Here is a 13439-nt window from a genome sequence, read left to right on the forward strand (position 1 = left end):
TGTTTTACTTTAAGACAAGATAGTCGTAACGAAGCTAGACTAACCGATTATGTTTGACTACTAATAATACAGATCTATACCCTTTGGCTAGGTTTTGTTGCTTATTGCGACACCATGCTAAATTTATTATAAATGACTTATGTTTACATTATTATTATTATTATTAGTAGAAGTAGTGTTGTATTCAGATGTCAGTGTAGTTCTTAATCTAAATAACTAGCCAGGCCGATCAGAAAAAAAAATTACTTGCAGTACTTAAAATGTGTTTCACTGTTACATTAACGAACCAGCAAATAACACAAAATACACTTTTAATAAAACCGTTATTAAAGACCTTTGACAATGCAGGGCTTACACTAAAGAACACATCTCCCGCAGGAAAAACACACTCTGTCCCAGCTCAAACTGTGACCTAAAACACTTCTGTTTCTACTCTTCTACCCTCTGAAGCTGCTTCCCTTTAATAAAGGTCACAATCCAACAATACTGTACAATAAGAGTGTGGTCATATTGTTGTGATGTTATAATTTCTTTGCTTTATTACATTTTAAACAGATTATTAACATTTTCAAGGTTACATACACCTGAAATGATGTACCAGAAGAGCATACAGTTCTAAAATAAATGTATTAGTTAAATGTATTTGCATGCATTGATGTAATTGTACAGTTTCTGTTTATATCAAACATACAGCTTAAAGTAGTTTTGGCAGTAAAAAAAAAAATAAAACTAATTTACAGTATAATTTACAACATTTTTTCCCTCATCTGTTCTGTACATTAGGGCTTTATGTTAAAACTCTTGTTTGATTAATTAAATCATTTTAGTGTTGGGTGTCACTAAGCTATTTAAGTATCACACACAGTGTTTTTATCAAGTCTATTTACTATTGCACATTTCTGTATTTTAACTGTACACAGGTTCAAATAATAAGTTAGATAAGTAACATGCATATCATTTAACTTAATAAATGCTTAAAATAAAAAAAAATGTGATCACTACCATTACTGCAGCGGCGCTATTTCTCTTTCTCTTTCACCTTGCACAGTAGTTTTTTCTTTTCCATCTCTATTTTTTAAACCTCTCTGTCCCTTACTTGTACTAAAGCAAGCTAAATTTGTTTACCAACATTATTTACCAAGACCTGATGGGTTCTAAAAAGAGGTTTAGGAGAAGCCTATCCTGTCAAGTCCTCATCATCAAAAGTATTTAGCATCCATCATGTAAGTTCACACTTGATGATTACTTTCTAAATATGACTTCATGTAAATATGAATTACATCTCCTGATCCTGGCCTTCGGGACTGACCTTTAGAAAATACACCTCCTACCTTAAGACAGTGTAACAAGTGTATGTTCCTTACACCCATTAAATGGCCAATAAATTAACTAAATATCAGGGAGCATTAGCTTTTCCTGTTTATGACAGATAGCAGTGTTGTTTTGGTTTTCGTTTGTCATTTGTAGATAGCTTCAGGAGAGAGTCAGTACTATAAAATATTAAAAAGAAAGATTAGACATTTATATTAATTTCAGAGGCATCGATATATAATATATATATGTGTGTGTGTCAATTAAAAATGTAATTTTAGCTAAGTGAAAAGTAAAAAAGAGCAAATGTAAAAAGAAAAAAGTAAATGAGTAACTCACGGTAGTTTTTCTATCTTACAGTGTGGATCCATTTGTAGACCAGAATTCAGCTTTATTCCAGAATCACCTATTTTATTATAGTTCAGATTTAGTTCTTTCAGGTGTGTTTTCTTAGACCTCTTAGCTGAAACCAGAGCAGCACAACCTTCTTCTCCAATACAGCAGAATTCCAGCCTGAAGAACATGGAAAGATAATTTCATTAAAAATTATTCATTATTAAGTATCTGAATTATTATCTGAGTACTGCCTAGTATGCAAATTGTCTCAAAAGTGATAAGAAATAATTGCACTTTTTTATAAAGTCACTGTAAACAATATCTATTAATAGATGTTAATAATATTACAGTAACAAGTGGGGGGGGGGTTAATTAGTTTTGTTACTCAAAGTTCATGGCTAAAATTATTCTACTTGTCTTTCACTGAATACTATATAGAATGGACAGATCCTTACAGAAAAGCACACATGAGGTGACTGTCATTTTATTTAGCCTGTAAGTCTCTTTTCAGTCTGGTTGCCACGCTCAGGTAGCAGTTCTTCTTATTGGCATCAGTGCCAATTCCTCACACTTAGCAATTATCCAAGAAGCTAGGACTAGACCAGGAATTTAGAGACTATGCTGGGTCTATCCTGAAACATCTCCATCCTTGAACAAACACAACTGAACCAAGCAATCTTCAGGAGCACTAGATAATTACAGAACAGGGTGCTTGATCTGGGTTGGAACTTGACTCCACAGATAGGTAGATCTCAACGAACAGGATTGGGCATCCCTGGACCAATGCAAATATATATATATTTTCTATGTAGGTAATTCACATAGTTTTATTCAGTTTAATAAATATGAAACATCTGCTGAAAGTTTTGAAATTGTGCAGTTCAAAGATTAATTGCAAAATCTTTGGAAGAACAAAAACATATCACTCACTGCAGTTTCTCCAGTTTACAGTTTGGATCCTTCAGTAGATCAGAGAGCAGATTCACTGCTGAATCTCCTGTATTGTTTCTGCTCAGATTCAGTTCTCTCAGGTGTGAAGGATTTGAGCTCAGAGCTGCGATTAGAGCATCACATCCCTTCTCACTAATACTGCAGCAACACAGACTACAGAGAGAAGAAACACATCTTAAAGTTTTGGGTGAACACATTCATTTAAGAAAAAAAGTGTACTACAAAATAGTAATAAATAAAAAAAAAAATTAAATAGCCGCTGCAATTCCAGGGTAACTAATGCAATGATCGTTAAGAGGTCCAAGTATCCTTTGCAGTGTAAACACTAATATGCTTGCCATATGTCTTTATTAGATGTAAAATGCTGTTTTTGTGTGTTTGTATTAAGATTTAATACAAAAGGAAAGAAGGAAAAAAATATATAATAAATAAAATAATATAGCATGAGTGTACATAATACAATCCACTTTTAAAATAAAGCTCACTATAGTCTTTCCAGTTTACAGTGTGGATCATTCAGTAGATTGGAGAGCAATTCCACTCCTGAATCTCCTAGTTTATTCTCACTCAGGTTCAGTTCTCTCAGGTGTGAGGGGTTTGATCTCAGAGCTGATGCCAAAGAAGCACTGCCTTCCTCTCCAAAGCTGCAAAATTCCAGTCTGCAGAATGAAAGAGGGAAAACAATCTTTTTACACAACATATAGTGTCAGTGGTATGCTCAGATTTAGTGAAAAAAAAATTCTGTAATCAATTACATTCCCCACAGCAAAAATATGTGGTGAAAGGTAAAATAGTTAAACTTACTGCAGATTCGCTAGTTTACAATGCTGATCCTTCAGTAGATTAGAAAGCAGATTCACTCCTGAGTCTCCAAGAGTATTATTGTTCAGATTCAGTTCTCTCAGGTGTGAGGGGTTTGATCTCAGAGCTGAAACCAGAGAAGCACAACCTTCCTCTCCAATATTGCAGTGAGACAATCTATAAAGAATATACAGTTAGAAGAGCCTGTTTATCCACTGCAGCTGATTCTGTCCATATATTGCTCAATTAGACAGGAGACTGTCTGAACCACATTTAAAATGACAAAACTGCACTTCAGCTTCAGGCTACAACTAATGATTTTGAAAACAGGTTGTTCTATTGATAATCTCTTAGATTTATTTGATATAATATTGATGATCTAAAGATTCTCATTTGTCAGTGATTTAAAGTGCAGTAAAGTGATATTGGTTTAAAATCATGGTTTAAAGTCCAAGATAATTGGTTCGAATGCTCTTTTTGTCCCTTTGTTGTTGTTGTTTTTTTACTTTTGGATCTAAATTGGCTGTAGCAAATTAGTGTATTGCTTTAAAGTTGGTCCAAGATATAATTTCTGATGAGCATTACTATGTAGGTAGCAGGTCAGTGGTCAGTTATAAGGCAACGGCATGGTCATAATTTATATTTGACTCCTAAGTGCTTTAACTGACCGATAGGAATCAAGTAATCCATACTTGACTTGTTTAGCAACACAATAACAAGACCTAATACCTAATAACACTATAATATAGTTATATACTAAAAGAACGCACTGTAGTTTTTCCAATTTACAGTGTGGATCCTGCAGTAGATCAGAGAACAACTTCATTCCTGAGTCTTCTAGTGTATTCCAGCTTAAAATCAGCTCTCTCAGGTGTGAGGGGTTTGATCTCAGAGCTGCAGTCAGAGTGGCAAAACCTTCCCCTGTGATATTACAGTTATACAACCTGCAAAAACAGTAACATCAGATCAGTTCAATTTCTAAACTGTTTTCAAAAATAGCCTAAAGAGAACAGAAAACCCTTAGCTAAAAAGATTAGCTTAACGTCAGGATTGTAAAAAGAACAGAAATTCACAAAATGACAGGTAGCATGTTTGTCTATCTTTTTTTTTTTCCTAAAATAATATGCATATATGAAATCTGAACATAAATGTCAGAAAAAAAAAAAACATCCAATTAAATTCATATAGACTATGTTTCATTGATTTAGGACTTGACAGACCATGTCACTTTGCAAAACACAGAGAACAACTTGAATAGAGCTGGGTATTGTACCAAACATTTCAGTACCGATAATGATACCTTGAGTTCGATACCAGTTACTGAATGACACCAATTTTTTTAAATCAGATGACATTGTCTCATAGTTTTTTTTAGCTTGTTGACATTTATACAGACTCAGAGCCTCATCTCCTGAGCCACCGTACATACAAACACAATATATCCAACACTATAAACCAGTCCAAATAGTTTTAAAGAAGTTCAAATAGTTTTCAGTTTACACATCTGTTATGCTACCTTTACACTAGTGCGTGTTCATTTTAAAAGGCATATAGCTCAGACAGACATCATCATTTCTATTAATCTTCCAAAGATTTACTGATGAACATTAGCAGCTAAGCTGTATGCCTGTCTTTTTCTCAACACTAGTTCTAACTCAAAAGGAAATAATATTTTTTTTAGGAACATACATGACCAAAACACATATTAGACAGCAATCATTGAAAGTTATTACAAACACTTTAAGTAAATGCAAAATATAAATCTTATTTATTGTCTAATGAAGCATAATGCTACAGTGTGATCAACGATCATGTAACGTGCTTTAGGTCATGTAGTAGACTATCGAGGAAGATCTTTTCAGAAAAGCAGTCGAAATGCTAGTACGGAAAAGGATCATTTTAATTTTCTAACAATAATTCACCAATACTGTAGCTTTTGAAGGGTGTTGCGATGCATTCACAATATAGTGTCACATGTGAGCCACATCTCTGAGTGTAACCGGTGTAAACTAGGTGTGTTCAACTTGACATGCTCTGTACATGTTTGAATCGCTCTTGCAGATGTCAATCTGCGCTGTGACACTTCTAGCTAAACACACATTGGCTAGTGCTGCAGTCTTATTGATTCACTGATGAACGTTGATGAACAACGAGAGGTTTTGGATACTCAATGATATCAAGGCAATTCAGTTAGTACCTCAAAAAAAATTACAAACATGAGGATAAAATACGAAGTCATAAATAAGTAATAAATAATACAACAGACCCCCCTTTTTGTGAGCTATACTTGATTCATATGCTAAACAACTGAAGAAAAAAATAATTGTTTAACTATCCTTCAGGATATCTATGTCTACTTCATTTATTTTTCACACTATTAAATATATAATTTGTCTACCCTTATTTTTGTTTATCATACATTTAACCTTGCATATAAAAATTGCTTTACAGTCTTACTTTAGTGTCTCCAGTTTACAATGTGGATTCTTTAGACCATCAGAGAGCAGATTCAGTCTTGAACCTTGCATGTTGTTGTAATTCAGTTCCAGACCTCTTAGACATGACGAGCTTGATTTAAGAGCCAAGGCCAGTGCTGAACAGCTCTTCTCGGTCAGATTACAATCACTTAGACTAAAAGAGAAAGCATTACATTTATTCATAAATACCAATTTAAGTATGTTGTAGTGTCTGTGCAAATGAAGGAATGTTTTGTAAAACCACATTTTACGTGAAATACGCAAATTCTGATGAGATCACGTTAGTCAATCAGTGCTCTGCTGGAGAAAAGGTAAAATTCTACTACATTTTTTAATCAACTTGTGTAAATACATCTAAATGCCACCTTACATGCAACTTCTGCAAGGATGAACTTTGTTAATAATGATTTCATTTGTTTAGTAACAGCCTAAATGTATTATTATTATTATAATTGACTAATTAAATGTCACTGCAAACTGACCACACAGAATATGAAGAACATGAAATAAGAATTAAGAATTAGTCGGCTTTTTATGGTAGGCCTTAAGGTACCTGCACAATACTCAGCAAAATATTGTTTAATTATCTTTATCGATAAAATCACCAAAAATACTGAGATGTTATTTTTTTTTGTCAATGTCAGAAACACAAAAAAGTACTGGCACAAAATGATTTGCAATGGTCGTTTGTTTAATTCTTCTGCTTCTTTTTGGATGAAAGTTATAAATGGCCATTAATCTAAAAAATCCGTCCAAATTATCTGGTGGGTGAAAAAGTTAGTTTCAATCCCTTTTTCCAATCTAATATTAAACATTAATAAACAAGAAAAATTTAAGCACAATATTTTAAATAGTACAATACTTACTCAGCATATCTGGATGCCTTGACAACTGGCATCAGCCTCAGAAGACCTTCTTCTGATTTGCAAAATTTACTCAGTTTAAAATGATCGTTTTCTGAGTTTAGCAACACAAACACCAGAGCCGACCATTGAGCAGGACAGAGTTTGGCTCCAGAGAGACAATGGACACTTCTGCTCAGGTATTTTTGAACTTCCTTTACTAGTGATTGATCATTCATTTCATTCAGACAGTAAAACAGATTAATGGATTTCTCTGGAGATGGGTCCTCCTTGAGCTTCATCTTAATGTAATTAACTATTTCCTGTTTGCTGTCAGATCTACTTCCTGTCTGTGTCAGGAGGACTTGTAAGGGAGTCTGACTTGACTCCAGTAAGAGACCCAGAAGGAAGCGGAGGTAAAGGTCCCAGTGCCCATTCTTACTCTGTAAGGCCTTGTCTATTTCACTCTTCAATAAATCTGTGATGCTACGTTTAGTTTCATTATCTTGAAAAATAAAAAGTAGGTTGAATAAAGCAGCAAGAAACTCTTGAAAGCTCAGATGAACAAAGCTGTACACCTTCCCTAGGTACTGCCCAAGCTCCTCTCTAAAGATCTGGGTGCAGAGTCCTGAGTAAACGGATGCTTCTGTGACATCAACGCCACATTGCCTCAGATCCTCCTCATAGAAGATTAGGTTCCCCTTTTCCAGTTGTTCAAAAGCCAGTTTTCCCAGTGAAAAGATGTTCTTCTTGGCCTGCTGAAGATCCACCTCATATTTCCCATCATATTTCTGGGTCTTCAGTTTGATCTGATAAGCCAGGAAGTATGTGAACATTTGAGTGAGAGTCTTGGGAATCTCTGCATTCTCTGCTTCACTCAACACTCTCTCTAAAACGGTGGCCGAAATCCAGCAGAAGACTGGGATGTGGCACATGATGTATAAACTCCTTGATGATTTGATGTGTGTGATGATTCTACTGGCCAGACTCTGATCACTTATTCTCTTCATGAAATATTCATCTTTCTGAGGGTCGTTGAATCCTCGCACTTCTGTGACCTGGTCAACACACTCAGGAGGGATCTGACTGGCTGCTGCTGGTCGAGAGGTGATCCAGAGGAGAGCTGAAGGAAGCAGATTCCCCTTGATCAGGTTCGTCAGGAGAACATCCACTGAGGCTGATTCTGTCATATCACACAATACATCATTGTTCCAGAAATCTAGAGGAAGTTGACACTCGTCCAAACCATCAAAGATAAAAAGGACTTTGAAGTCATCAAAATCTTTTTTGCTGAGTTCTTTTGTATAATTGAAAAACTGATAAAGAAGCTCCATCAGGGTAATATTATTCTCCATCATCAAATTGAGCTCTCTGAATGGAAGTGGAAATATGAAATGAACATCCCGATTTGCCCTTCCTTCAGCCCAATCCAGAATGAACTTCTGCACTGAGACGGTTTTTCCTATTCCAGCAATTCCTTTAGTCATCACAGTTCTGATGGACTTGTTTTGTCCAGGTGAGGATCTAAAGATGTCATTGCATTCGATTCTTGTTTCCAGTGTCCCTGGTCTCCTGGATTCCATCTCAATCTGTCTCACCTCATGTTCATTATTGACCTCTTCACCCTCTCCCTCTGTGACATACAGCTCTGTATATATCTCACGCAGAGGTCTTGAGTTTCCTTTATTTGACATTCCTTCACTGATTCTCTGAAACTGTCTTTTTAATCTGGATTTGTGCTTTTTCATACAAAAGGGGGCATGTTCTGGAAGATAGAAAGTAAAATCTTTGCAGTTACAAATAAGTTACATTTGATCAAAATAGCATCAGAATTGTTTAGCATCAGAAAACCCTAATAGACTTATATAACCATATACACCACTACAATATACTGCTTATCACTGGAGAAAAAAAAAAAACATTTTTCTTGAACAACTAACTAACCATACACTATGGATCTTCTTTCCCCAAAGCCATATAATTTTCTTCTTAAATGAAAATGAATTATCTGGCAAAATTTACATTCATTCTTCCATTTTTTTTTAAAAGCAAGCTTTTCATACTTGAGATAGTCAATATGACTAGTAAGCCAATTCTTAAATAATTGCTATGATGGCTTTTGTTCTACACTCTTAAATGATAGAAGTATTTTCAAATTTAATGTTGATAAAGACTTTAACATTCATGTTGATAATGCAAACGATCCGTTAGGACTTGCATTTACAGACTTATTGAACTCTTTTAGAGTCAAGCACAATGTCACTCAGCCCACTCATTGTTTTAACTTATACAGTAAATATAATTTTATTACATGGAATTTATCTTACTGAAATAGGTAAGGGATGTAATATGACCAGAGCTCTTACTTATATGTAGATTGTTGGCAAGTTCTGTCTGGTTCATCTTCCTCAGGACATGCAGTGTGATCTTCAGAGTCCCTTCTCTGACTTGGTTCTGACCAACCTCCTCCTCCTGCTCCTCCTCCTCGCTTGCAGAGCATTCTGGGTAATCCGGACTCAGCAGTTTCTTGAACATCTTTAGTTCTTTCTTCATGAGAGAAATGCTTTTGTGCTCAAGCTCCTGAAATCAGTGGATACAATTATAATTGTAATACTCTTTTAAAATTGCAAATAAAATTGGAATTGGAACTTCTTCTGAAACCACATGTTTAGCAAACAACTGCAATGCCTATGGGAACATAGGTGGAAAATGTAAAACAAAACAAGTTGTTACAAGTTGTAAAAAACAAAACAAGTTACATAAAATAGAAAATCTCATATTTCAGACTAAAACCCTTTGAGTAAAAATTATAGAAATAAATAGTAAACTCCTACCTTAAAAATAGAGTCCAACTGCTTTCTAGTGGTTGGAAGGACATTTTCTGGTAAATGTCTATTCAAGGATACAATTCATACATGAATTTGTCAGTATTTGTTAATTTATATCTTCACATCAGTGTTCTCTCTCCAGGTATAAAGCATGAGTCTGTTCTCACCCCACAACAGCAGAGGAGTCTCCTGAACTGAAGTTTGTTGGTTCATCCACGGACTGGTCACTCTTAATGGACACACAGCTGGGTTTTGGAAACTGACTGTAATATAAGAAATGTAATACAATAATCAAATGCTATGTGAGATGACAATCTCCCACAAAAGTGCTTGTTTTATTGTAAATGTTCAAGTAGGCAAGCAATATCAATAAAAATACATAAATAGGAGTGTACTTTAAATATTGTTTTAAGCCATGAATATATTAGAAAAACGGCAATTATTTGACATTTGACAAAATTAGTATGAAAATGAATGTAAGATTAAAAACCTACCAGGAGACTTTTAAACAAACTTTAATAACAAGAAGACTAGTTCCTCAAAGTTTGACATCGTCTATCCTCACCTCAGAGCAGAGTCTCCTGACCTAAAGTTTGTTGGTTCATCCACGGACTGGTCACTCTTCACTGACACACAGCTGGGTTTAGATTTACTGAAATAAAACAGCAATCAGACATGTTTTCATCCTTTAAACTTACTAAAAACGTCATTCTCCTTTCTGTATCATGGTTTACAGCTATCAAATCCTAAAATGAATACATGTGTTCAAGAAATTCTTGTTATAATTCTTTTTAAAACTGTGTTTAAAGCTTCTCGGACAATTACACGTGTGGTCATAATTATCGTTACCCTTCGTAAATATGATCAAAAAGGTTATGAAAATAAAACACATTAGACACATTAGACAAATATACATTGGTTCCCCTAGAAATTCTTAAAAGATAAAATATATGTGAAGTATATGTAAAAATTTTCAAGCCATGGTTTCCTGTCTCCACAGCTGGAGAATTAAAGAAAATAGCAGAGTCTCAGGTCAGAAAACCTTTAAAAACTATATCAAAAAGCAGCTACACCACATGTTGTTTGGGAGGGTTTAAAGAAAAAAACTATTCCCTGCATATTCAGTTATCAGACATGACTGGAACCTCAAATGGGACTAGCTTCTATGTCCTGGTTAAACAAACAACAAAAAAAGCTTTTTAGCAGCAAACATTTCATCCTCCTTTTACACAGATTTGAACTGTTGTGTCGAACCGTAGTTACACAGGATTCGAACCAGAGCTCCTCGTCTCTCAAGAACATCTCAGAACATCAGTACTCCGTGATTTACCAAACAAACCTACCGTCTATGAAGAAAACATAGATATGAAGCTGGATGTGTGTGGTGATGATGTTTAAAAGCATCAGTTTTCAAATATCCCAGCATATTAATTTTGCCATAACATGATATTCTTCAAGTAATGGTGTGAAATTTAGGCTACATTTGTGTAAAAAGGAATATGTTTTACAGTTTTTTTCAGTTTCTTTTGAAAACTGAAGTGACTGTGTCACGCTGAAAATGCACCGAGATCTGTTTATGCCATGAGACCAGGTAGAACAATTCTGTACTTCTGTACCAAGTCATTTAGCTATGCAGTCAGGCTGGTTCCTCAAGCTGGTTCCTGTAAAGAGTCTTTCCTCACCTCATGACAACAAAAAAGTTTGTTGGTTTGTCAACTGATTCTTCACTCTTCATGGACACACAGCTGGCCCTTCAACTGAATATTCAATTCAACATTATTATAAATAACCACACACACAATATATGAGGCTCTTAAACTCTTAATCTTAAAGTTTACATTTGGTTTGTCTTTGCTTTGCTTTCTTGAGACAGAGTCTTTTTGGAGGCCATGACAATGTTTAAAATTTGGGTTTGGGGTTTTTTTTTACTGGAGAGAGACTGATCGCACACATGTATTATATTCGGATGAAAACTCAAAAAGACTCAATATTTGTTTGTGCTGCTGTTGTTTTACACATCAAATCATATCAAAGGCAAAACAATATACCATATAAAGCACTAGTATTAGACAACTCACTGTAGCTAATCATTTAAGATAGTTAAGATAATGCTCTTTAAGATTTATGGGAGAAAAAAAACTAAATTGTTATCAACAGCAGCAATTTAGAATTACTCATTCGCACAAATATTACAAACATATTACAGAATACCTACTACAGACATGTAACAATCCTTTATTTACCTGATTTCGTTCTCTCTTTTTTCAGACAGAGTGTAAGTCCAAGCTGTGATACTCACTGTATTTATCTTCTTCTCGAGTAATTCCCCAAAGGAAGTTCTTCTTGCTTTACCAGTTTTACTTTTGCTTTTGAGGAGGAGCGTAAACAACATTTCAAAATACAGAAAGTATTTAATGTGCTTAAGAGTTGCTGTGACGTGTTTGCTGTGGTCCACCTTTTTTTTTGGCTACTTTTCAATAAGCCACTGATGTTTAATGCTTTGCTGTGCATTAATACTTAATATCAGTCACGTTAAAGTGACTCTTAAGCCAGGCATACACGGTGAGATTTTCATCTGATTTTGAGCCAAATTATTACTTATGCTCTTTTTTTGAGTTTGGACGAATTTCCGCTTCGTTGCGCGTCGCTTGTCTTGCAGAGAAGCAATTAGCCTCTCAAACAAACAATTTACAAACTGCATGAGCGTAATGCCCGTGGAGTTTTAAAATACAGAAAGTAAATACAGACCAAACTTTCGGAATCTGTCACAGCATAAACGACACACATTCTCACAGAGGAGATGAAAGACACTGGTACTGGGTAAATCCCTTATGGCCAATATATGTACAGAAAAAAACAATGACAACAGAATAGAAGTATTTTGTGTTAACACATTGTTTTTGGAATTTCCCTGTCTATAATGAACGTTTTATTTCCATTGATGACATATTCGTTAAGATATTCAGTGTTCGGAGTCTGGACATAGACTAGGCTAGATCGTGAGCTTTTGGCTAGTACAGTGTGAGCTGATACCTTGCTGAAATCACAGAGTGTATGCCAAGATGAATTAGATGTACTCCCCTAGTTATGCTTGGAGACTTCAATATCCGCCTAGATCAGCAGTCGCCAACTTGATCCTGGAAGGCTGGTGTCCTGCAGAGTTTATCTCCAACTTGCCTGGTAGTTTCCAGTATGCCTAGTAAGACCTTGATTAGCTGCTTCAGGTGTGTTTGATTACGATTGGAGCTAAACGGCCCTCCAGGACTGAACTTGGTGACCCCTGACCTAGATACTCCTAGATCAAATTCAAATTCAAATTTTATTTGTCACATACACAGACATACGTAGTACGACATGTAGTGAAATGCTTTGGCCATCAACCCATCCACATACAGATACAAGATGGGGGTAGACATGACGGGATGACAGAAATAAAGAAGTACAGCATTACATGAGGAGAGGTGAGGCGAGAAAAAAAGCCAAACCCAGACTGTGCTCCTAAGGGACCACAGTGTGGTAACGGAAAAAAAACACCTCAGCAATAGAAGCACATAGTTTAGACACTTTGACAACATGTAAGACAAGGTAAGTCTCTGGGTTGTTGGGATCCTACACAAATAATCATGTTTTCAGTAAATATATGTACTCCAAAATCGTGACTCATATTTTCGTTTTACATGGAGTATTTTGATATAAAATGTTCACTTAGACAAGCATCATATCGTCATATAAATCACACCCGCATTTGCAGCATTAAGAAAATGTTTTTACTCAGAAACAAGAACCAAAAAAAAAAATGAAGGGAATGTTTCTCTGATTACCATCTGACATATTAAGGGCTGAAACAATAAAATTGTGGATTTAATTAATTTATTTAACCAAAAATACTGTAA

General features: G+C 35.1%; 1 protein-coding gene across 6 annotated transcripts; it reads right to left on the reverse strand.

Annotated features, from left to right (window-relative positions):
• Window positions 1–510: 510 nt before the first annotated feature.
• On the reverse strand, window positions 511–12351 carry LOC122328836 (NACHT, LRR and PYD domains-containing protein 3-like). Of its 6 annotated transcripts, XM_043224846.1 has the most exons (15): window positions 11790–11889; window positions 11385–11485; window positions 11229–11303; window positions 10112–10198; window positions 9714–9809; window positions 9553–9610; window positions 9085–9298; window positions 6743–8483; window positions 5857–6030; window positions 4170–4343; window positions 3403–3576; window positions 3084–3257; window positions 2578–2751; window positions 1651–1824; window positions 511–1490 (listed from the first exon to the last, which is right to left on the reverse strand). In XM_043224846.1, exons 3-15 carry the CDS (start codon window positions 11279–11281, stop codon window positions 1421–1423), a joined length of 3363 nt encoding a protein of 1120 aa, XP_043080781.1. In that variant the 5' UTR covers window positions 11282–11303; window positions 11385–11485; window positions 11790–11889; the 3' UTR covers window positions 511–1420. The 6 variants fall into 6 exon arrangements, 5 of the variants coding, with proteins under 5 accessions (XP_043080781.1, XP_043080782.1, XP_043080779.1 ...); XM_043224847.1 differs by lacking the exon at window positions 11385–11485 and having other exon boundaries at window positions 11790–11910; XM_043224844.1 differs by lacking the exons at window positions 11229–11303; window positions 11385–11485 and having other exon boundaries at window positions 9553–9577; window positions 11790–12342.
• Between the last annotated feature and the right edge of the window lie 1088 nt (window positions 12352–13439).

The sequence above is a fragment of the Puntigrus tetrazona genome, chromosome 23 (genome assembly GCF_018831695.1).
Source record: "Puntigrus tetrazona isolate hp1 chromosome 23, ASM1883169v1, whole genome shotgun sequence".
NCBI classification, from domain to species: Eukaryota; Metazoa; Chordata; class Actinopteri; order Cypriniformes; family Cyprinidae; genus Puntigrus; species Puntigrus tetrazona.